This window comes from Tachypleus tridentatus, chromosome 10 (assembly GCF_004210375.1).
Source record: "Tachypleus tridentatus isolate NWPU-2018 chromosome 10, ASM421037v1, whole genome shotgun sequence".
NCBI classification, from domain to species: domain Eukaryota; kingdom Metazoa; phylum Arthropoda; class Merostomata; order Xiphosura; family Limulidae; genus Tachypleus; species Tachypleus tridentatus.
In genome coordinates, this window is record NC_134834.1 from 153566240 (window position 1) to 153590177 (window position 23938).

The window sequence follows — 23938 nt, forward strand, 5'->3', positions numbered from 1 at the left end:
GGCCTGGATGTTTATTGTTTGTTTTCAATAGCCCAAATACTTCAAATATCATATGTTTTTAATTAACTGTGTCTGATATGACAAATTTTAAAAAGTTATTCTTTTTTTAACAGTTGTGTAAAAACAAATAATATAATACACATATCATTTAGAAGTTCTGAAAATCTTTGGTGGTTTATCAGTAAGCTTCAGGGGCTTATATCACTGAAATCAGGGTTTGATTTCTGTGGCTTGCAAAGCACATGTCACCAACTGTACTGTTTTGAGCTTAAGCTACAAATGCACCAGGTATTCCCTCAGCCACTTACAAAATGATTCTTAATGTGTTACAACATTACTGATAACTCTAATGTAGGAATAGGTGTAACAGTTCTCCAATTGCTGAGATGTGTACCTACTGAAAAATTATATTATTCTTATTTAAAAGTAATAATAATAATAAAGAAAAAGAAGCTATAAAACATTTACTAAAGATAAAAAAAACACTAACTAAATAAGGTTTTTATCATCAGGGTCAATATTTGATAGAATTTTAAATTCTTCCTTTGGAGCTTTTTCTCAAGGTAATATTAAGAAGAATTTTAGAATCACAATAGTGAATGTAGGTGAAAAATTGGTTCATTTTGTCTTTGAAATAATTGCAAGATAGAATACAATGTGCAATTGCTAAGAAGTATTTTTAGTTTATTGACAATTTTGTGTTTATTGGTTTTTAAGAGAGGGATAAATGTCAAGGTCAGAACAGTAAGCACTGACATCCAAGTTTGACTTGCATTTTGTTGAACTAACATTGCAAGACCAAGCCACCAACACTCATGTGGAGCTAGCATTGTGTTTAGAACCAACACCCACACTGAGCTGGCACTGTATTTTACAACTAACACGACAACCACACCAAACATTGACACCCAACTGTGTCAGAACTAAAATAAAACAAGAAAGTACCAAGAACCTTATGGGGTCAGCACTATCTTCTAGACTATTTGGAGCCAGTGAGTGAATCCTTGTTTAATATTACTCAACATACTTTTCATTAATGTTATATATATAGATAGATAGATAGATTGATAAGAATAACAACCAAGATTGAACAGTTATTTGTATCTCATGAAGGCTGTTATGAATATCAAAATGCTTTATTAAATAAAGTAGAGAACAATAGTTCGACCTTCATAGGTCATCTTCAGGTGAACAAAAAGGCTGAAATGATTGCTTGAGATTCATCCTTTTTGTTGACCAGAAGATGACCTAAGAAGGTCGAAACATTGTTCTCTATTTTAATAAAAGTTTTAATACCCACACCAACCATCTTGAGATACATTTTTACTTCAAATGGGTTTCTCATCATCACAAAGGGTTAATTGGTAAAATCCTTTCTGCTTGTACTGCTGTATGAAAGGTTTATATTTGGGTTTAGGACAAAAATCAATTCTTGGACCAAATGTTCTCATTCTTATTTCATTGATGTGAAATTTACTGTTTGGGGAATTTGGTTGGAAAATTCACTTTAATTGATGGTATTGTAAGTCTGATATATAGTCTTATTTATAGATTCACTGTCCATGAAAAATTTCATACAAGACAAACTGATTCATTAATAATAAAGGTAATTTGATTCTAATGTATTTTTATGCTATTTTTGTTGTAATATTCTGTTATATACTCTGTATGTAACTGTATATAAATATTGTGGAAATAACAGAGTTTTCCTAAGAACAAATAAGAAGCTATCTGGAATTTTTTTCTAATACAAGTGCACTGGAATGAAATGAATAAAAAGATCATTCTTGTGTTGAGATGTTATAATTCACCTGAATATTCAGTAAAAAGTGCATGAATAAGAACACCTGCAAGCAAGCAAGAATACCAATGAAAGTATTCAAAACACATGTTTGTTAGCTATGTCAAGCATTTATAAGATGCTCAATCCAAACATGGTCTAGTGGTTAGAGTGTCAACCTGCATATCAAACAGTTAAAGATGTAAATCTGGTAAACACATTCTGTATTTTTAGCTATGGGTGCATTATGAAAATAACAGTCTATTTCATTATTTGGTTCTATATACTCTTGGCAACAAGTGCTCTTGATTACCTGCATCCCCTCTGGTTAGTAGCTCAAAATTAAAGAATATTATAAATGAATCCTAATAACTCTGACCTTGCTATCTAGCCCACATGTCAGTAAGGTGACAATCAGATTCAAATTTCCCATTTTAAAGGCATATTACCTCTGAGTAGCTATGTGCTAAGAGAAAATGGAATAGTTACTGCAAATCAATGTGACTTTTGCTGTTGCCTTTCAGAGACAAGTTCAGAAATGTGTGGCTTCACCTTGGGAAGTGCCACTCTCATATCATTTTTGCAACAAAGTCTGTTCCTTTTCTTCGTTTTTATGTCTACCATCCTCGAAAAGGATTGCTCGCAAAGATACATTGTACCAAACGGTACGAGGATCTCAAGGGCTTTCCTAGCAATAAGAGGGTATGCTACGATTTGGGGACACCAAAACATTGAGAATGTTGTTGTTCTGAAAAGTTGCTGTTGAACCTGACTCTGCTGAAATTCAATGATTTCGTCGAAGTTATTCATCATTAACATCTGCTGTCACAACACTAAACATGAACGGCTGTCTCACCCATGCTGGATATGACTCTGGTGGGGAAGTATCCATCGAGAGACTTTGCGAGCTCATCTAAGTGTATGGCAGTTGCTTGCTTCAGTTCCCTGGATACAAAAATGTCTCCAATATCAGACACATCTTCGATCTTACTTACACAGTCATCTAGCAGGGGAAAGTTTGTGAAGTTATCATTCTCTGTTCGTCATTTCCATAACAGTAGCTTTTTTTGAAAAGCCTTCAGGTTTTCTTCTGCTTCGATGATGTTGACTTCACTGCCCTGCATCTGTTGATTGAGATGATTGAGAGCATTGAAGATATAGGCCATGTATGCCAAAATGAGAATGAACTCAGATTTTTAGAAGCAATCTGCATGACAGTGTTGGTGCTCTTGCAAAAACAGGGCTAATTCCACACGCATTGCAAAAACATGATTCAGCACCTATCCCCGGGATAACCACCGAACGTTAGAATGGTACAAAAGTACCTTGAATTCAGAGCCCATTTCATTACACAGCTCTTTGAAGATGCAGTGCTTCAGGGCACTATTTCACACAAAGTTCACACATTCCACTACAATTTTTAATACTTCTGCCAGTTTTGAAAGCAAGGTTTTTTTGCCAACGCATGCCTGTGCAGAACACAGTGCATTACAATGATGTGTGGTGCATTGGCTTTCACCAGCGCATCAAAACCAGTGTTTCGTCCCAGCATGACTGGAGTTCCATTCGAACAAACTTCAGAAACAATATCCCATGAAAGATCGTTGTCTCTGGAGAAGTCATCCACAGGTTTCTTCATGTCAGCTGCCTTAGTCGTTGTTGTAAGAGGCTTACAAAATAAAAAATCTTCTCTTATCTTGTTCTTCACACAGTGCACGAATACAACAAGCTGGCTTAGATTGGAAATGTCGGTGGTCTCATTAAGTTGAAGGCTGAATTTTGCTGGGCTTGAAATCAGATCTGCAACTACTTGAGCCAAGATGTCATTGCTCATGTCATCTATTCTGCTGCTGATGGTGTCATTTGAAAGAGGAATTTGGGATAACTTATTTTCAGCAGCTTTTCCCAGCATGATATTTGCCATCTTCAATGCAGCTGGTTTTACGAGTGCTTCACCAATGGTGTGTAGTTTGTCCTGCTTTGCGATCAAGTACGCAACTTCGTACGATGCTGTGATGATCGGTTTGTTGATGGGTACAAAGACAAGAACAGGCAAAGTAGCCTTTTCATCGAATCTGGCTTTCTTTACCTTGAATTCAGCAAGTGTTGTATTTTTGTATTTCCCATCTCATGCAGCTTTAGGGAGTGTTCTCTTAGTTTTGCCAGTGCTAGACTAGAATTGCTCAACTTGGCATTGCAAATCATGCATTGAGGACGCTGACTCCCATCATGTTCCGTTATACACGTGAATCCATATTGTATGTATTCGTTCGACCACTTTCTGTTTTTGCTTGACATAGTTAGTATGAAGGGATTGAAAGATTAGGAAAAAATCACAAATGATGCATGATTACTACAGTCACAAGTCGACTGCTAAGTGCACGAAGTTCCCTGCAGCACAGGTATTAAGGCCAAGTGATGTGACGTGATCAGCCGCAGCCAGTGATGGCCAAGTGGAGCATGACATCACAAACCATACAAGTGGGGTGAAATTGACAGTGAATTAAAAGAAGATGTGAGGTAGATTTGGATTTTTGTTTAAATAAATTGCTTTTAATTCAAAGTAGACATGATCCTAAAAATAGATTAATACAGGGAGATCAAACCTAATTGGTTTATTAAAGACAAAAGAAAATATCAGGAATAAATGCATAAGTTTAAGAAGTTAAGATTGATAGATATTTCATATATTTCTGATCATAGAAACTACCTACCTAGGTAAAAATCAATGTCAACCTGGTAATGAACATATATAGATTATAATGTAATGATTCATCATTTGGGTGCCTTTGTTGTTAATATTTTCAACCATAAATCCAATAATCTTTCAAAGTTAAGCTTGTTTAAGTGATTTTCTTAACCTCATATACTAAACTAACAATGTAAAATAATCTTAGTAATGAAATAAGACTTAAACATTTAAACATTTTAACCAATACTGTATATAACATCAAAGAAGAAAATAGTATATATGTATAAATTCTGGTTCTTAGCTTCAAGTACTATTGTAAATTTTATGTTTTTTTGAAAAACATAACATTGGTGCACTCTTAATTCTGGAAAACTTAACATAATCAGTCCTAATAACTTGTAACTTGTGAAAAACGTACCAACTCTCTAAACACAGGGTCAATTAAATTGACTGACCTCATAACCAATTTGTACTTGTTATGGTTTCCACACTATAACTTTTATTGTTATAGTATGTGCATCTTAACAAAATTTGGTAGACTTTCACTAAATATTGTCATTTGTTAAAAAAAAAGAGTTTTTTTTCTAAAGATTTTTCCATGATTTATTTTTTGACCAATTCAAGTGCAAAGTGAATTTGAAATTAAAATTAAAAGTACTTTTTTACTCTAAAAAATCTCTAATTAAAACCTGTCCTTTTTTTTCAGTAAAACCATTTCATCTGTTATTACTTCTACCTTTCAATATATGTATTTCTTCAAACAAAGTATAAAGAAAAGTTGTAAAATCAGAAATGAGTAGCTGCACCATTTTTCCTTTATTATCAATGTATTTCTCTTCAGAGTTCCACCTGCTAAACATTTCAAATTTATTTTCTGTGTTTAATTTACTGTCAATGACTGAAGTAGAGATCTGCTGAAAATAAAGCACCAAATCACTGCTTGTGTCATTAGACATTTTACATGACACTGTAATGTGATACTCTTGAGAGCAACAAAATGTGAGTGAAGAAAGACAATTTAACCCTTATTTTGAGAAGATGATGTGGAATTTATCAGTTAAAAATCCTACATTGTTTACAATGAGATTTCAACAGAATAATAAGATTCCATGCTGTACCAGTGAAAACATTTATTATATGGTTTGGAGCTGATAAATAAACATTGCAAGTGTTTAAGTACTGGGCATCCTTCTGGGATGTTTTGGATTTATCAATACACTGAATAGGCATATAAGGCAATTATTTTTGTGTATGCTTATAATTCCCTATTTCCCTTTCAGCAAAGTTATTTCTCAAACAATAAATACTGTTTATTCACAAATGCTTAAATTTTTATAAAAACAAAAAAAACTAATAAAAATACTTCAAGAAACAAATATTTCAAGTAGTAAGAGTCTAACAAGATTTTGTGCTTATGCATCATATGTGTTAATCCTTGCTACAAACCTTGTAAATTTTTGTAGGCTTCAAATATACACCTGACTTGAAAAACCTCATATCTGTTCAGAGCAACAACTTGGCCATCATACTTCAACAGTTTGAGCAAAATTATGACACTCTCCTACAAGCTGTTTACAAACAACTCAGATTTGCAGACATAGGAAAATGCTTTTTCTCTTGATAGTAAACACTTTACCAAAATAAGTAGATGGGACTAAACAAGATGTTTTAAAAGAATGGAGTAATGTGAGGAACCATGCTATTGGACTAACTAAATATGTTCATATCTCATCAAGATAAAGAGGTAGAAGGTTCTTATTTTTATATCCTAGCTTGTCTGTATCTCAAATTTAAGTTTATTATGAGTCAGTCACTGTACACATTGTACAGTAGGGGTAGTAAAATATAAAATGGGCAATAACTTAGTTGTGGGGGCTGTGTGAAAAGTAAGACTTGATATTTGGCATTTTGTTTCTTTATATTTCCTTTTAAATTAAGAAATTAAAACATATCTAATATTAACATTTGAGTTATAAACTTTGGTTTGATGTCAACTGTAAACTTTTAAATAAAATTTTTAAAATAACTCTTGAAAGACATCACATGCATTCTTTCACTTAGCTAAAGCAAAAGGGTTATTCCAATGACTACAATGTAGTTACTTGTAACTCTCATAAAAACTCTATAAAAATGAAAGTAGTTGATGAAATAGTTTTAAATTTGTTGAAGACTATGTAGTTTTAGAAAAATAATACATTTAATTTTATTTTTTCTACAATTTATAATAAAACTTATTTTTAATATAGTTTACATGCAATGTGATTTGAATTTTTTTTAGTATAAAAATACTATTTATTATATTAATTATTCACATTTCATTTGCTTAGTTTCTAGAACTTTCTGAATGAATGTCAAATGTCTTTAAATGTATATTTCTTATTATTCATTTTGTCTATTCTGTAATTAATTCTAAATATTATTATCAACAAACACTGCAATAAAATGTTTAAATGTAAGAAATGGGAACATGTACACATCTTTTATCTCTTCAATAATAATTTATTTTTACTTTTCCTTTCCAATTCTTTTGCCTTTTATTCTTCATGCAGATATGCCAAACTGTTCCTGTCAGTGTGACCCCCTGGTGTTCTGTATTTATTCTAGAACGAATGTCATCCACAGATTCTTTCACTTATACTCACACATAAAAATGATGCCATCTCACTCAAACATTTTAACAAGTCAAACTGCATCAGATTAAATGTATACAATCATCAGATTTTCAAACATGCATTCATAAATACAAATAATATATAACTACTTAAAATAAAAATGTAAAACCTAAATTCTATTTAACTGTTTAGCAAACTAATACTTATAAGACGAGACACTTACCGAGCACTATGCACACCTCAAAAGAACAGCGGACAAAGATTCTTTTCTATCTGGTGCTACAAATCCCTACACTGGTGTAATGTGAAATTTGCTCTTTCTATTGGTTATAAGCATGCCATTCAACTTCAAACTGTCACTTGGCATCTCAGCTTTGACTTCGCAAGTGGATGTGGTTGACCTTGAGATTAGAAATGTTAGTGTGTCAAATGCCCATCAAGAAATTCTTGGAAATTTTCCAGGCACTATTTGAAGACAGGTGAAACTTTAATTTGACCTTCTATGTAACAGTTTTTATCATATTCTTACAGTATATGATATTGGAACTACTGAGTTTACTGTGAGTTTCAGTAAATTAGTTAATTGTGATATCCAGTGCTGCCTTCTATATGTAAACTTTTTCTTTGCACATCACATGCCACAAGCCTGCACTCCCCTTCCCCCATTGGAATTGCTATATTCTAACATGATTTTCATGCAAATCAATATATGTCATCTCTTATCTAATAGTAGCATAGCATGCTGATGTGATGTGTCTCCCTCTATACATCTCATTTGGCAACATCTGAGCAAACAATCAAACCAGTTCAGCATCCTTCCAGGATTATTGTTTTTTCCCATCTTTTTATTGTCCACAAGAAATCTGGGGATTAGTGGCTGGTCTAAATTTATTTTGCTTCAACTGCTTTATCACGCTCTTAATATTCCCCCGATAGTTTCTTGTCACCCTGAAATGGACCTTTTTTCAAGGGCTGTGAATGCTAAAAATGGATATCTTCAGTATCTTTGGTTTGTCCATCTTGGGGTGGCTTACCTATTTTGGGCCATTCCCTTTGGACTTGCCTTGGCTCCTTATATGTTTTGTCACATAGTACAGGCTCTTGTTTGTCATTTTCTTGCTCTGGGGATGCAATTTTATCATTACATGGATGATTGGCTCCTTCTATGCAGGAATCAGTCACCCATGCCTACCAACTACTTTCTGGAGTGGTTTGGGTGGGCTTGTTGATCAAATTAGAGAAGTCATTTTTAACACCATTATCAGTTGTACACTGCTTTCTCCTTTGTCTTCTTTTCATGAAATTTTTAGTTCACCATTCCCTCTTAACTCGGTCACTTACTGCTTGTGAGGTTCTGTTGCTTTTGTAGATGTGGTTCTCCATGACAGCACTGATTTCTCTTGGTCATCCCTGCAATGGTACCTTGTTCTGCAGACAAAACTGTATTGCACATCAGTGTTCTTAAACTTCTAGCAGTACACTGGTCATTGCATCACTTCCTTTTTCTCACAAGCCATTGTCTGATGATAATTCATTCAGACAAATATATGGTGGTGGAACCTGTTAACCAGCAAGGGGCACTAGCTCCAGAGATCTATGTTTTAGGATTTTGGATCTATTATACTGGGCCCACCCACATCACATTCACCTTATCACATGTCAGCTATCAGGTACTTTTAGTCTAGTTGCAGATTCTTTCATGCTCAGACTGAATCTATCCAACAGAGGTGGTATTAGATCTTCTTGTTTTCAGGAACCTTTGCCATTGATGGAGTTCACCCTAATTGGTTGCTTTTGCAACACATCTCAATACTAATTGGGTAATTGCATTATTTATACTGACTTGCTTAGTTCTCCACTGGCCCTGGAATTGCTTCACGTTAGTTCTCACCTTTTTCTTGCTGATATTTAAAACTGATTGGCCCATTTCTCTTTAACATCTACTTCTATCCAGTTTTTCTGGATACCAGACCATGTTGGTATTCATGGGAACGGGTTAGCCAACACTGCAGCTAAATCTGTCTGCTCTGGCATTATCACTGCTGTGGCTGTTCCATACGTGGACTATAGTCCTGTATTTAAGGCTCAGCTTTGTGCCAGTTGGCAGTTGACTTGGAGTGAGCAATGTGAGAACAAGCTTTTCCAAATAAAATCCTCTTTTGAACTTTGGCCATCTTGCTTCCATAAGGATTGGAAAGAAGAAGTTGTTCTAACTAGACTACGCATTGGTCACAGTTTTTTTAACTCATCGTTTTCTTTTATCTGAAACTGATGCACCAGTGTTTTGTCTGTGTGACGCTCAAGTCACAATAAGCCACATTTTACTGTCTTGCCTTTGTTACAACTCTCAATGACAGTACCATTTTAAACATGTTTTGTCCCAAGGTTTATCCATAACGTCAGACAGTATCATTGGAGATGGTCCACCTTACAAATGATTTTAGTTTTTTAAAGGCCATTAATCTTTTTAATGCAATTTAAGTTTTAAAATTATAAATTAGACCTCTTTTAATGTGATTCCTCTTTAAGAATTCAAGTACAAATAGTTTGAATTTTAATTAGAAAATGGCTCTAATGTCAAATAACTCGAAACCAGGACAGGAAAGGCCAACTTTGGGTGTCTAATGCTGATGTTTGAACTTACCCATTAATCATTCTAGTGAGTTATAAAAATTAAAATTATGCTACAGAAAATCTTTTAAAACTTGTTTTACTGTAGTTTCTCTCTTACTGCTGTAAGCTAGATATACAAATTGGATTTAACACTATTTATGTTTTTAATTCAAAAACTAAACTTTATTTTGTTTTATCTTTATTCCTTTTTACTTTAATTTTAACTTTTTACCAAATGTTTGGCACAGATAGCCTAGTTGCTTTGTGTCATAAAATGCCAAACCAAACAACCAACTCTTTTGGGCACTTGTAATGCATCCAAAAGCTTTGGCTTCCTATACCTTCAGGCAGGTTTGGTCACAAAAATACCTTTGTGTCATCTCCCATCTGACTGCTTCATTGGGTGAGTTCTCATGTCAACTTCACACTTAGATGGGTCCCAATTGCACCCTATTCACAAGTGCAATCTTCTTTTCCAAGGTTACAACATATGTTCCTATCACCACCTTTTCCTCTTTTACTTTCTTCGTCAACCTTGATTACAAATTCTACACTCTACTCTACCTGGCTTGCATCTTCAGGTGTGAATTTTGTCCAGTGTTTGGTGAGATGATTCAGCTTCTCATATTTAGTTGCCTCCTTCTTAGGTAGTTCCATACTGCCATCTTCTGTGGAAGTATACCTACCTAAGTGGAAAGTCTTCTGTTGTTGTTCTGCTAACAGGGTGTTTCCTGCTGACAAACATTCTGTGGCTTATTTGGTGGAATTTCGTGCCTGACTCTTCGACCATGGGTCTTCAGTCTCCTTATTTTCCAAATATTGGATGGCCCTATCCAATACCTTCCATTTTCTCTATTACTGTAGGGTTTTTTACATCCTGTGTGTTTACCATTGCCCCAATCATTCCTTTTTTCCGTAAATTTTTTGCAGCTCAAGAGCATTATTCATCCTTTTCTTCTATTTCCTTTCTTTCTATATTCTACCTTTACCCTAAACCAGATCTGGATAGGCTTCTATGTTATGTAGCACATACATTTTTAGGGTATGTGTAACCAAATTGTTATCTTCTGCCATTCCTTCTCACTTTGTGATATTTCACCTTTTATCCTAACAAATTGGATCTGTCTTTTGATCTTATTTCCTGTCTTCTTCCCTCACTTGTTGTATGTTCCCTCCTGTCAGATTGGACATCTCATCTTTTTTCTTCATTTTTGTCTTCTTTGTCCTCTGTAGACCCTCACAGTACATTCATCTTGCACTATCTTCATGGTATTGCACTTTCCTTTGAATCAGAGTTTTATCTACCACTTGTGGCTGTTATCCAGAGATTTTGGTGTAACTTTATCTTGAATCACTTCCCTGAATGCTGAAGTCTTGGCCAGTAGAAAAAAAAAGTCACAGTCTTGTGAACTGTATAAAAGAATGGCTGAGTAGTTATATGAAATATTTTCTACATGCTCTTTAATCCTTGATTTCAATGAACTGTAGAGCCCACATAGCTGTGGTCTTGCATGTTCTGGACAGTCTTTAAATTTAAACTAATTTCTTAAATGAAATATTGGCTTATAAATAATTTTAAATTAAATTTGATGATAAATTTTACAATTTAAACAATTTTAATTTTTTTCTTTAATTCTAAGGCATGTTTTCCCTTACCCATTGAAACACAATAAACAATTCATTTAATTGTAGAATGTATTAATTTTATAGTTCTGGAAAACCTCTGAGTACTTCTTAATAATGTTACCAAACAGAAAAGAAAAACTTTTTCTTTGTAAGAATTTATTTTTGCATAACTCAGAAAAATAACTTGCTGTATTATAAACTTAATGTATTAAAATTTGAATTAACATATTTAATGGCATATAATGCACACATTTTTCCCTGAAAAAAAAAGCCTGTAAAAATCATCATGCATCAGATACAAAGTTGAAGAAAATATCTCTCTCAGTTTTGCACCCAGTAGCTAAATTCTGTGCAGCCTTTCTCTAGAGAACTGTAGATTATAATGTGAAAATTAATCTTTACCAAAAAAAAAATATGATTAGGCTTATAATTGAAGAAAACAATTTTGCTAAATGTATGAGTGGATTTATAATAGACAATAATAATCAAACATGATTGATGTCAGTATAGCTTAGCAGTCCATCTGGTTCTTCAGTGCTCAGCATTAAGGGTTTTCAAATTCTCATAAACTTAATCATCTACTTTAGTTCCTATTTGCAATTGGCAGCAGTTATTAAACTGCTCACATTCATAAGACTCTTGCCTTTTTCTTACTGCCATTTTAGGGAATTTTTATAGACATACTAATTTCAACTCAAACATAAAATTGTTTCTACATAAATCACTAGTTACATCTCACTTGGAATACTGCATGCAGTTTGTATTTCTTTTACTGAGAAAGGGTTCAGAAAAGGAGATAGCTATTTGTATAGACCTTTGGATGAGTTATCATAAAGGAAGAAGTTAAGATCTGAACTAATTTCTATTGAGACAAAAAGGGTAAGGCATAATGTTGTTGAGGCTTACAAGATTATTCAGCAAATCAGTATAATAAAGACCTGATTTTATGTATGTGTGTGTGCAGATTGGGAATTCCCAGTTTGTCCTTGAAGAAGAAAGGTCTGCCTTTCAAAAACATTTGGGTTATAGAGTTTTTATTCATTTCTTAAAATACTTCTTGAACCTGCATGTTCTTCTAACATGATAAATTGTTTGTGTGTGCTGTATTCTGGAAATAGTAGGATGAAAAAAGTTTTAAGATTTGAAATGACAGGTTAGGTTCCAGTGAAGCCATTTGCTTTTTCTAAATGGATGAGTGATTTATGGAATGAGTTGCTATCAGCAGTAGTAGGAGACAGCAGTTTACAAAAGTTTCATTTTATAAGGGTATCAGTGATTTTCTGAAAAATAAAGGATTGGTTTAAATATTTAATTTTCTTATGAGTGGGTGAAGGTGCAAAGACATTGTTAAAACTAAATGGCTCCTTGTTATTGGTAATTTGTGTTATATTACTCTGTGGCAGTCTAGTAATGTGATCACCAAGGGGTTCTTGTTGCTCCTTGATGATCTGTTGTTTTCATTAGAGAATAATAATGATGATCCCATAGTGTTCTCACAATTAATTAACCATGGAGTAACAATGATGATTCCATAGTGTACTGAATACTAGAAAACCTCAATGTAGCAGTTATTCACTTGTAATGCTATTTCCTATAGGATCACCTGCTACGAATTCCGTAGCTGCTGCCTCTCGAATTGAGCAAGCCTTATCAGAAGTGGCCTCCTCTATAAGTGGCTTTCATCCTCGTCCAGGACCCCAGTCTGTTTGGATTTTGCAACTTCACATCTGGTTACTTATAGCTGAAGTATATCTTCGTTTAGGTCAAGTGTCAGAAGCTGAAGCTTGTGTCCATGAAGCCTCCTCTATTTTCCCATTATCTCATCAGCTTATGGTGATGGTTAGTATTTCATTATTTCAGATTGGATTTTAACTTAAAATACAGCTAAGCTCTTGGTCTTTATAAAATTTGTGTTTTATAATGTTTGGAATATTTTGTTTTTCTTATAGAAAGGACTGATTCATGAACATAAAGGAGAATTTCATGAAGCCAAAACCTTCTTCCAAAATGCCATTGCTGTAAATCCTCTTCATGTAAAAGCTATGCAGCATTTGGTAAGTTCTGAGATTAGACTTTTGAGAACTTTGTTAACATATGTAATTTTTCTTATAACTTTTGTTCACTGCTTTTAAAAAGGTTGTTGTTACCTCCACTTCAAATAACAGCTTCACTTGACTTTTACTGGCCTCTAGATGCACAGATATTTTATTACCACTTGCTTCGTACTCCCACTTACCCTCACATGTTTTCATGTGAAGCAACTGTATGATAGCATGCAAATGAAAATACAACAACTTTCCACAAATAGGAGTGGGGCATAACTCCAAGCGCAGCTGACTCCCTCTATACAGTGTAGCTCAACTTTACTTTTCAGTTAGCACTCATGCTATTTAGACATGTTGCTAACATGAGCTTTACTTGATAAATTTCAATTGGTTGTTTTTAGAACTTAGTTTTTTACACTTCAGTTCTCTAATTTTTCATTCATACACGTAATATCATGTCTTTAATAATTTTATTTAGTTCTCTGTGTGGATTTGTTATTATTTCTACTAACAGTGATCATTCGTGAATTAAGAATTTAATGTTTCTATTACTGTTGCTGCTGCTTGTCCTACAGTGATTTTATGTTTGCAGTTATCAGCAGCAGATGTTCTGACCTTGGTTTTTTTGGAAATTGGCTGCAATTGTGAGAAATTGAGATTTTGCTGATATAATCCTGTCATGTCTTCTTGAACAAGCTGCACATGAACAAGAAGACTATAACTTCAACATCCTCTTTCCTCTCACCTATCCTATGCCACACAGTCACATTTAGCTACAGTTGGGGGGCCTAGTCCTCATTTACCTTTTCTGGGAGTTGATCAATCAGCTTTATTACTTTTTCTTTTTGTCTCTCATTTTCTTTAATTCCTCACCATCCCTTTCAAGTGAGATACCTTTTAGCCCAATATCTGGTCCACCCCTTCCCCACCAGATTTTGGGGTTCGTGCCAATAGGTTTGTGGACAAATTTTCGGGGGTCTGTATGCCTCAACCCTCATATAATATGGAAGCCCATGCTTTGGCTTAAGTTTTTATTTGTTGGGTTGCAACAGTTGGATTTTTTTCTATCTTTGCTTTGTAGGGTTTGGCATCTAATTTTCCCATCGTTAGCTCTCCCATATTTGCCTCATCTTATCCTTCCTACTTCATTTTCTTTCCTCCATTAATCTTTTATCTGAGGCCCTTAATCAATGAGGGGTTTTCAGTGGAGACCCATACCCTGATGTTTTCCACTCTGTCATGACTGCCCTCTTCCTTTCTTTTCCTTCAAATGTGGCTCCTCTGTTAGTGGGAGCTTTTGGGTCAAGACATCCTTTTGTCCTATCTGTTTATCCCCATCCTTCTTATAGGATGTACATATGCTCCATTTGTAAGGCAAGTTGTCTTTGGGACTTTCCTGACTCTTCAGAATCCATAATTGTCTCAGCCTTCTCTTGAGCATGTTTCTCTGTCTTGTCTCCTTCATCTTTGTCTCCAGTTTCTGGGATCAACTGGTGATTTTTTTCATCAATGTTTTAAACAGCACCCTCAATGTTTGTGTGATAGTACAGATTTGGTGGGGGTCAGGCTTTTGCATCTTGCCACTGTGTAGGAGTCTGACCACAGACTCTTGGGTTCTGCAGGTTCTTTCTGAAGGGATCATTCTTCATTTTTCTTTCCCTTCTCCTCTGTCCCCTTATGCCATTTCCTCATCCTCTTATTTTTATCCCATTTTATAGCCAGTGTCTGTCCAAGATGGGTGTTAACCTTCTTCGCAATAGCATTGTTGAATAGGTGGATCCTTTTCCATCAGGTTTCTATTCCCACTTATTTATTGATTCCAGTTAGGCCTGGACCTGGTGTCCAATCATCAATCTTTTTTTTTTCTTAAACTACTTCCTCCATATAATGTGGAGTCATGCTTACTTCTCTCATGGATTTTTGCTTCTGGCCTGTTGATGATGAATGTAGATGTCTCAAATGTTTATATCCCCAGCATCCCAGCATTTTCTTAATTTCAACCATCAGAGTTGTATCTACCAGTTCCAGGCTCTAGGAACCTTCATCTCTACCCTTACATTGGTGCCTGGTTGCTTCTATCTCCTCCACATGCTAACTCTTCTCTTCACAGTTGGTTTATTATTTAAGAAATTGCATAGGTAGGTCAGCTTATCAAAGTAATGAAGCACTTCCTCTTCCCTATTGTGTACCTTGTTCACCTTGGGGTAATTTTCAATTCTAATCTCATCTGGATCCAACCTTCTCCCTCATGCTTGTGATCTGTGAAGCTTCTTCTTCAATTATACGAGTGACTGTATCTCTTTTGAGAACATAGCCTTCTTTGGAGCCCCTCCTTCCACTCAGTCAAGCCCATATACTACCTGTTTAGTGGGCTTTACAGGATTGATGGAACATCATTTGGGATCCTTTGGACACCCCTATCCATCTCACTCCTTCCCTGCATATGAACTTCACCTGGTGATTAAACAAAAACAATAACTCAATGGGTGTTTTTTTTTCTCTTCCGGAGGTGCAGTCTTTAACAATGCTTCTCTTTCAGGTTTTGGTACATATCTGGACACGAAAGAGATTTTGAGATGTTGGTTTCTTGGTGTTCATCAGGCTATAGTTCATTTGATTCTGTCTCACTGGAATGAGTTGGTTATGATCCATTCTGAAATTTCCATGATACATCACATAGCAAAGGGGGGCACTCAGTTAAAGTCTCTTTGTTTCCACACATCAGACCTCATACTTTGGACCAACAGCCATCATATTTATTTGATGGAATGTTATATATCAGATGCTTTAAACCTGGTTACAAATTGTTTGCTGCATCGTGACAAAATTCTCCTGATGGACTGGTCCGTCAACCCTCAGTTATTTGGTTTGCTGTGTTCACAATGAGGAGCATCAGAACTGGATGCATTGGCCGTTCACCTGAACTCCAAGAATCCTAGGTTTGGTCTCTTATTCTTCATCCTCTGACTCTAACTTTCAGGAATGGGGGTAGTATCACCTTTATGCATATCTTACCATTTGTCGTCCCCTTCATGATCTTACCATTATACAAGACATGGCAAGAAGCTGCATAGTTAAATAGGCTGATCAAAGTGATGAAGTGTGTCACCCTCTTGGTTGGTCCACTTTGGCCAACTGTTATTTCATTTCTGCATCACCCACCCCTATTGACATGTCTTCCCCTTTCATCCACTCTTTTCAGGCAACCTAATTTGGTTACTCTGTATCCTTCTCTTCCTACATTCTATCTTCATGTGTGGCTTTTGTTCAGTCCCTTGCCAGATGAGATGAACTATTTCTGCAATTTGTTTTCCTAATTTTCTATTTCATGTACAGAATCCTCCATGTCAGTAAACCAATGTAAGTGGTATGTCTACAGTCATCAGTATTATAATCATGGATTTTCTCTGTTCTATCCTACCTTCCTCCACCTGACTTCCTTCCTCTTCTAGCTTTTTGATAAGGGGCTATGTGTATCCACTGTTGCTACTAATTGCAGAGTATTGTCAGCACTATCTGTTTTACAAGATTTTGCCATGTCCTCACTTCTCAGGTATCCCCTTGTTTAATTGCTCCAACTTTCACTTTCTTGCATTTCCTACCATCCTCTCTGATTAAATCCTCAGTGTTGTCCTTCATGTCCTCACTTGTATTCAAATTTTCATTGAACTATTTTATGAATTTTTGTCAAGAAGTTTAGAATCAAATTGTAGATTATATATCAATCTATAAAAAAATTGTGAGTTATTTTTTAATTTAAAAGTTGGCATTAAAAGAATACATCTAGATTTTAGGGAGTCACATGGTATGTTAATGTGGCACTGTTTAAAATTAGATGTTTGTAATGTCAAAATACTAAGTCTACACTTTTATTACAGTTTAAGAACTCATAATACTAATATTGATAAGCTAAAATATAAAATAGGAACCTCATATCTTTTTATTTTCTTGAGATACAAGGCTTATGTACTGAATCAAACACAGTGGCCCTGTTCAACTCTTTTTTTTTTTTGAAATGGTCCCTGTATACTCTTACTACAGTATATGACATGTGAATAACCAATCAACAGCTTAGAATGTGCCCATTTTATTATATGAAAGGCTTCTATGTTCTTTCAACCCAAATTTTCAAGGAGGTAGGTTTGGTCTGCTCAAAGTTTCATATTTTTTAAAATCTAAATAAATCTTAGTTACTAAACTTAATAGATTCTATGGTATCAGTGTAGTTATTTGTGATTTTTTTAATTATTCACCTGTATATATAAAACCTAAACCACGTGCAAAATTTTAAAAGACATAGCAACCTATAGCAAAAGAGTAAAATGATGTTAATTTCTCTTTAATATTCCAAACCAATTTGCAAGCATTAAGCCTAACTTTACAATTGTATTTAGTTTAAGAATCATTTGTACTTCCTTGAACATTTACCAGTTTTGTAATAAACTGTCTACTTGTCTACTTTTTTTTCTTCTTGTAAGTTCCTTTTTATATAATTATTTAGTTGAATAAGAAATTACATAAATTTTGTAGGGGCTGGTATATCATCGATTAGGAAGTTGTCATTTGGCAGAAAAAACTTTGCGAGAAGCTGTGACTATAGACCCTATGTCACATCAGTCATGGTATGTATTACTATGGTAGCTCCTGTGTAACATTGCTTGTTAGTCATGATATATATTGTTACTGTGGACCAAGTATAACATTAGTTGTGGTACATATTATTAGTACAAACCCACTATAACATCACTCCTGGTACACATTATTACTACAGACCCAATATATATTATAATCACTCTTATAATCTCACCAACTAAAGTCCATCTTCAGGAACAAATAAACTAAGTGATCCTACCAAAACTAGAGAAAATAGATTACAGAGTTTTTTACTGAAACTAAGTAGAGATAATGTTTTGGCAAAAGATGACTATTGTGAGAAAAGACCTTCTGGATGCCATCTTTGCATATTGGTATGGAAGTGTAATAATATATGAAAATGGTCCATTAAGCCTATGTGTCAAATATAAGTACTTATAGTCAAGAATTAATGGGCTTTTAGTGGAATTTTAGGATCTATTTACTTATAACAAGTATAAAAGGCTCATTATAAAACTATTTATGATTACTTGTTACCACATGCATATGTAGCATAAGGCATTGTGCATAATTTTATTACAGGCTTATTGTAATATAATTCATGATTACATGATATCATTACAGACAGACTCAGTGTAGTATCAGTAATTATATGTATTGTTATTACATTACCACTTTGCATCCATCATATGAGACACTGTTAATATAAATCTTTATGTAACATTAGGCATGTTACATATTGTTACTACAGAATGTTTCAGATCCATCACATGAGTATGTTTAGTATAGATCCTAAAATTTTGTACATATTATTGCTACACACACAAGTTGAAACACAAGCAATTAACACAACATTACATCCACCACTATACTGGTACAAATATGTAGATGACACGGTTGCAGGATTCAGATCTACAGAACAGACGCTTAATTTTTTCAATCACATTAACTCTATGCATCCAAACATAAGCTTCACATGTGAACAGGAAGAAAGCAATCAAATATCATTTCTTAACCTCAAAATTACAAGAACTGACACGAAATTTAAAACAGAAATCCACCAAAAAGTCACCCATACTGTGGACTATACATTCCTTGGGACTAAGCACATGAAACAAAACAAAAACTCAACATACTAAGAAACCAAATAAACACAGCCATAAAACTATGTTCACTAGATAAAATTAACGATGTATTAGACAAAATAAAAACAATACTTCATCAACATCAATAAGTTTCCTCCACAAACCATAGGAAACATTATATGCACACACCTAGACAGAAAGCAAAATCAACCAACAAAAGTAAATACATATCATGAATCAAAATATCATTAAACCATATAATACTGTACACCATATATTCCCGACATCAGCAAAAAAAATAACCAACATTTGACAAAAACTAGTAACAAAATATGACATTCCAGTTAATACCAAATTTATTCAAAAACCAGGCACAAAACCAAGGTCTATACTATGTAAAAACTACACTGACAAACACCACACCAACATTATTTATAAAATACAATGTAATAACTGCCACAACTTCTATATTGGAGAAACAAGTAGAAAAATGGAAACCAAATTCAAAGAACATAAAAAGTCACCTTCACACATTTTCAAACACTGCAAGTCAAATAAACACAACATAACCATAAAAAACATTCAAATACTAAATAAAGAAACAAACATAAACAAACGCAGAATTAAAGAAGCCTTACTTATACAACAACTCAAACCCAAAGTAAACCAATACAAAGGAACACCTTTATACCTGTATTAAACATAAAATAAATAGTATAAAATTATATGTTCAAACATTTAACACCGCCCCTATATTCCGACACTCAGTTACACGACCCCTTTCAAACATGTGGTCAGCTTCCAGTCAGTTACCTCTTTCTTTCTTTGTGAACCTGATGATGACCGAAGAAGGTCGAAACTTTGTTCGCTCCTCTACATAAAATATTTTCTCAACCCAAACGAACCGTTTTTACGTATACATTGCGTGACATATTGTTGATATAAACCCAACCCTTATTCCACCTCAGGCATGGTATGTGTATAAAAATTTTCCTGTGGACCAGTTTATCACCCATCTATCATACAAAGAGATGCCAAACTACTGTTACATCTTTGTAATATTTAATCCCAGATTATAATATTATGATTACACCCATTAAACTTAGGTGTTTGTGGGTTTAATTTAATACTGGTAAAACTTATTAGAGAGAAATATAACACTGACAATATCAAGATCATAATCACTTAAGTTTTTCTATTCCTGCAGCTGTACTCAAACACTTTTTAATTCTAACAAAATATCATACAGTCAGAAATTATATAGATAGTTTATCCAGTCAGAAGCTGGGTTCACCACAGGAATTTAATTGGAAAGGTATTTAAACAAAAGTTGTCTGGCTAAGAAAGTATATATAGTGAAAAAACACTATGGTACAATGTCTGTATCAGGATGGTATCTTCACATCAAAAAAACATATGGGTAGGTTGGGTAAGCCTATTATTGTACAACACCCCCAAAGTAAAGGTGGAAATTAAATCAACTACAAGACTTTTGTCGTCACAGAAGAATTTACATCTCAAGAAAACACTGCTATATTGGAACATCCTGATACCAAAATATTTCAAAAACAAGGAAAACGACAAGACTAAATGTCACATAAGTGTATTATTTAAACAATACCTGTAAAGTTAACTAAAGGTGAAAATAACAGTAATAAAAAAAAAAAAAAGCATTAATCACAACCACAATCACAAGTGGTGTCCTGATATGGAACTTTGGACTGGCACTAGTACTGCAGAAATATAAGTTTGATTATACAGCAAACTAGCCGTGCAGTAACTATCTCCACATGGACTTGGTCAGTTTTACCATCCATGTGACGTTTTTGTACTTGCATAAAGTCTTTATAGATTTGATACTACTGACACTTGATGTAGTGTGAATATTTTCATGAAATTTGGCAGTCTTTTACTAAATATTATAAGCCTTTCATGTATTAAAAAAAACATTTGTGTGATGTTTTTCAGTAAGTTAAAAAGAGGATTTCTCCATTAATAAATTGAGTATTTGTTCTGAATAATCCATGTGTGAAGTGATTTTCATATTTAGACTAAAAATACATTTTTATTCATCTCAAAAACCCCAAATTTGATTTGTGTAGTTTCTCAAACCTTTTAAATAAATTTCAAATTCAACTTTATATTTCATCTATTATTTTTTTAATTCTAGCTCTGTACAAGATTCGTCACATTGATTGACCTCGTAATCCCACACACACAAACACAAAATGTAATTAAATATAAATTATTTTCTTTTTCTTTCGAGAATGACTTGAAGTGTAGTGTGAAACTATATTTGTTAATCCTAAGTAGTTTTAAACCCATAACAGAAAACATCTATTTGTAATTAAATTTTATTGTTTTATTGCCCTTTGAACCATGTTTGACTATTATTCTTACCTATTTGAATTGTACACCAATTAGATTATGTTATTGAATTACATTACCCATGTTCTACACCTTGCTGCTCACATGCAGTGCAGACCTCATGAAATATTTTTATTATATTGTTATTATTGCTTATTTTACCTAATATAGCCTTAATTAACCTAAAGATATCTTTATTTTTACATTTTAGTTACTTTTATAATGATAAATAAAAAATAAACGTGAAAAACAAAAAAAATAAAGTACTTGCCTGAATATTCTTATTTCTTGCTGTTGATTGTTGACAATGTTTAACCATACCTTTTTGTAGTAATGGTTGTAAAATACTAAATAATTTTTATTTAATTAAATAATGCACCAAAGAACATAGACTAGTAACATGCTAAAAAGCAAACAGTTTCATCTAACAACCACAATTATTCTAGCTTTCTAACTATGTGACGAGCCATTACAAATTCATCCCAGCTAGCCATTGTGATTCCCGTGGGAACCAAAATTGTATTATAAGTAGAATTGACACCTATCTTTTATAACGCGATGTAATAAAATACATAATTTATTAGATACAAACTTTTATTTTCTATTGATTTTAGGTAATATATAATTAAACATGAAAGAACTGTTAACAAAGCCAGAAAGAAAGTATGTGATGGGTGGTTGTAGCAGAAGAGGTCTAATATTCTATTTTGTGGTGGCAAGAAACCCACTTGAAATAAAAATGTGTCTCAGGATGGCTGGTGTGGGGATTAATACTTTTACCAAAATAAAGCAGAGAACAACATTTCAACCTTCATAAGCCATCTTCAGGTTGTGTTATATTTGTTAACCTGAAGATGACCTAAGAAAGTCGAAATGTAGTACTCTGCTTTATTTTGGTAAAAGTGCTAGTAACCATACCAGACATCCTGAGATACATTTTTGATTTTCTATTTGATAATTATGTAACCAAACAGAATTGAAGGCTATAAGAATTAAGGTTTATCTGAGCAATAATAATTTTATAGTGAGTAATTGGTGTTTAATTTTGTACTTTTTGAAAGGGTGGTGGATAAAATAGAGATGAGAAGATACTTAGAGAAAAGGTATCGTGTGTGTCACACTATGGGATATTCAGAATGTTATAAAATTAAGGACTTAAAACTTGTATGATATTAGAAATTGGGTTACTGGCAAAGATTTTATGCTATACTGATTGGCTCAACATAAACAAAAAGTAACTAAAAAATATGTTGAATGTAAAACACTAAACCTTATGTTGTGTAGTAAAGGATGCTCGTGGCAATGGGGTTAAATCATCCAAAGTGAAAACCATGTGGCTTTTGTACACTTTGCTCATCTCAGTGTATCTTATGGCCAGAAAGAAAGGGACTATATTAATGAAATATTTCAGTTTTATTTCTCAAATTCTAATTTTTTAGACTTGCATGCCTATTTCAATTCTTCAGGATTGCATCTCTTCACAAATGTTAACTTAAAATATTTAACAACAATCGAGTGTACTTGTTCATTATATCCTAATTAAACAGAATGCACACACCTAGCAACAATACGTATACTTATTCTGTGGTACATCACTAAATATATTCAGTCTTTATTAACAGAATACTACAGACATCTGCTAACAGTTAAAGTACTGTTCTGTGACACTTAGCTAAATATTTCATTGGATAACAAAATTCAAACATCTAGCAGCAATAAAAATTCTTGTACTTCAGCATATAATTAAAATGTCTTCTTAAATCATTTGGTGATAGTAAGAAATATATATTTAGTTAAAGAATTACCTGTACATGTAAGACTGTGTGTATGACTGTACGTTCAAAGTCAGTATATAACTAGAAATGTAAGGCAATGTATATAACTTTACATTAAAGTTTAATATATAACTGCACATATAGGTCAATGCATATAACTACGTTGAATATGTAATTGTGTGTGTTCATCCATTACATGTGAAGAAGACAGCTGTTTTACTTCTTTGGTTTCAGATGTACCTGTGAATATCTATTAACTCCAATTTTTGCATGGAACCTACTTACAGGGCATAGCCAGGAGAATTCTGGGTATGAGGCAACTTACTGTAGATCTCGTTAATGAGACTTACAAAAACGCTGGTTGGCTTTTTATATCTCTGGTGTGGTGAGATTCAGTGGCCAAGCTCCACTGTAAACAACCATACACCAAGTCTAGAGCCATCAGTTTCTAAATGTCAGCATTAATGCTATAGAGCTTCATTTTCAACTTTAAATAGTCTTTGTACCTCTTATGTTATGATTGTTTCCCTTTAAAAAGCTATCTGTAAAATATCTTCTTTGGAAGAAGTGCTCTGATATTCTAACAACATGACCTTGACCATCTTAGTTGTGCTTTCATTACCACGACACTAACACTTGACATCTTTGCTTCTAATCAGTCATGTGAGACAGTTGAGTTGGAAGTGTAAGTCTACTGTATATAACATCATGTATAAGGGCAGTATGCATAATTTGATGTTTCATGATTAA

The 23938-nt window shown here is 33.7% G+C and overlaps 1 protein-coding gene across 1 annotated transcript in view; it reads left to right on the forward strand.

Moving 5' to 3' along the window:
• Positions 1 to 23938, forward strand: part of LOC143230666 (tetratricopeptide repeat protein 7B-like) — an 87526-nt gene that overhangs the window by 61100 nt on the left and 2488 nt on the right. Inside the window, 3 exon segments of the mRNA XM_076464588.1 lie at positions 12921 to 13162; positions 13273 to 13377; positions 17899 to 17990. Of these exon segments, the coding sequence (XP_076320703.1) occupies positions 12921 to 13162; positions 13273 to 13377; positions 17899 to 17990 (439 nt within the window).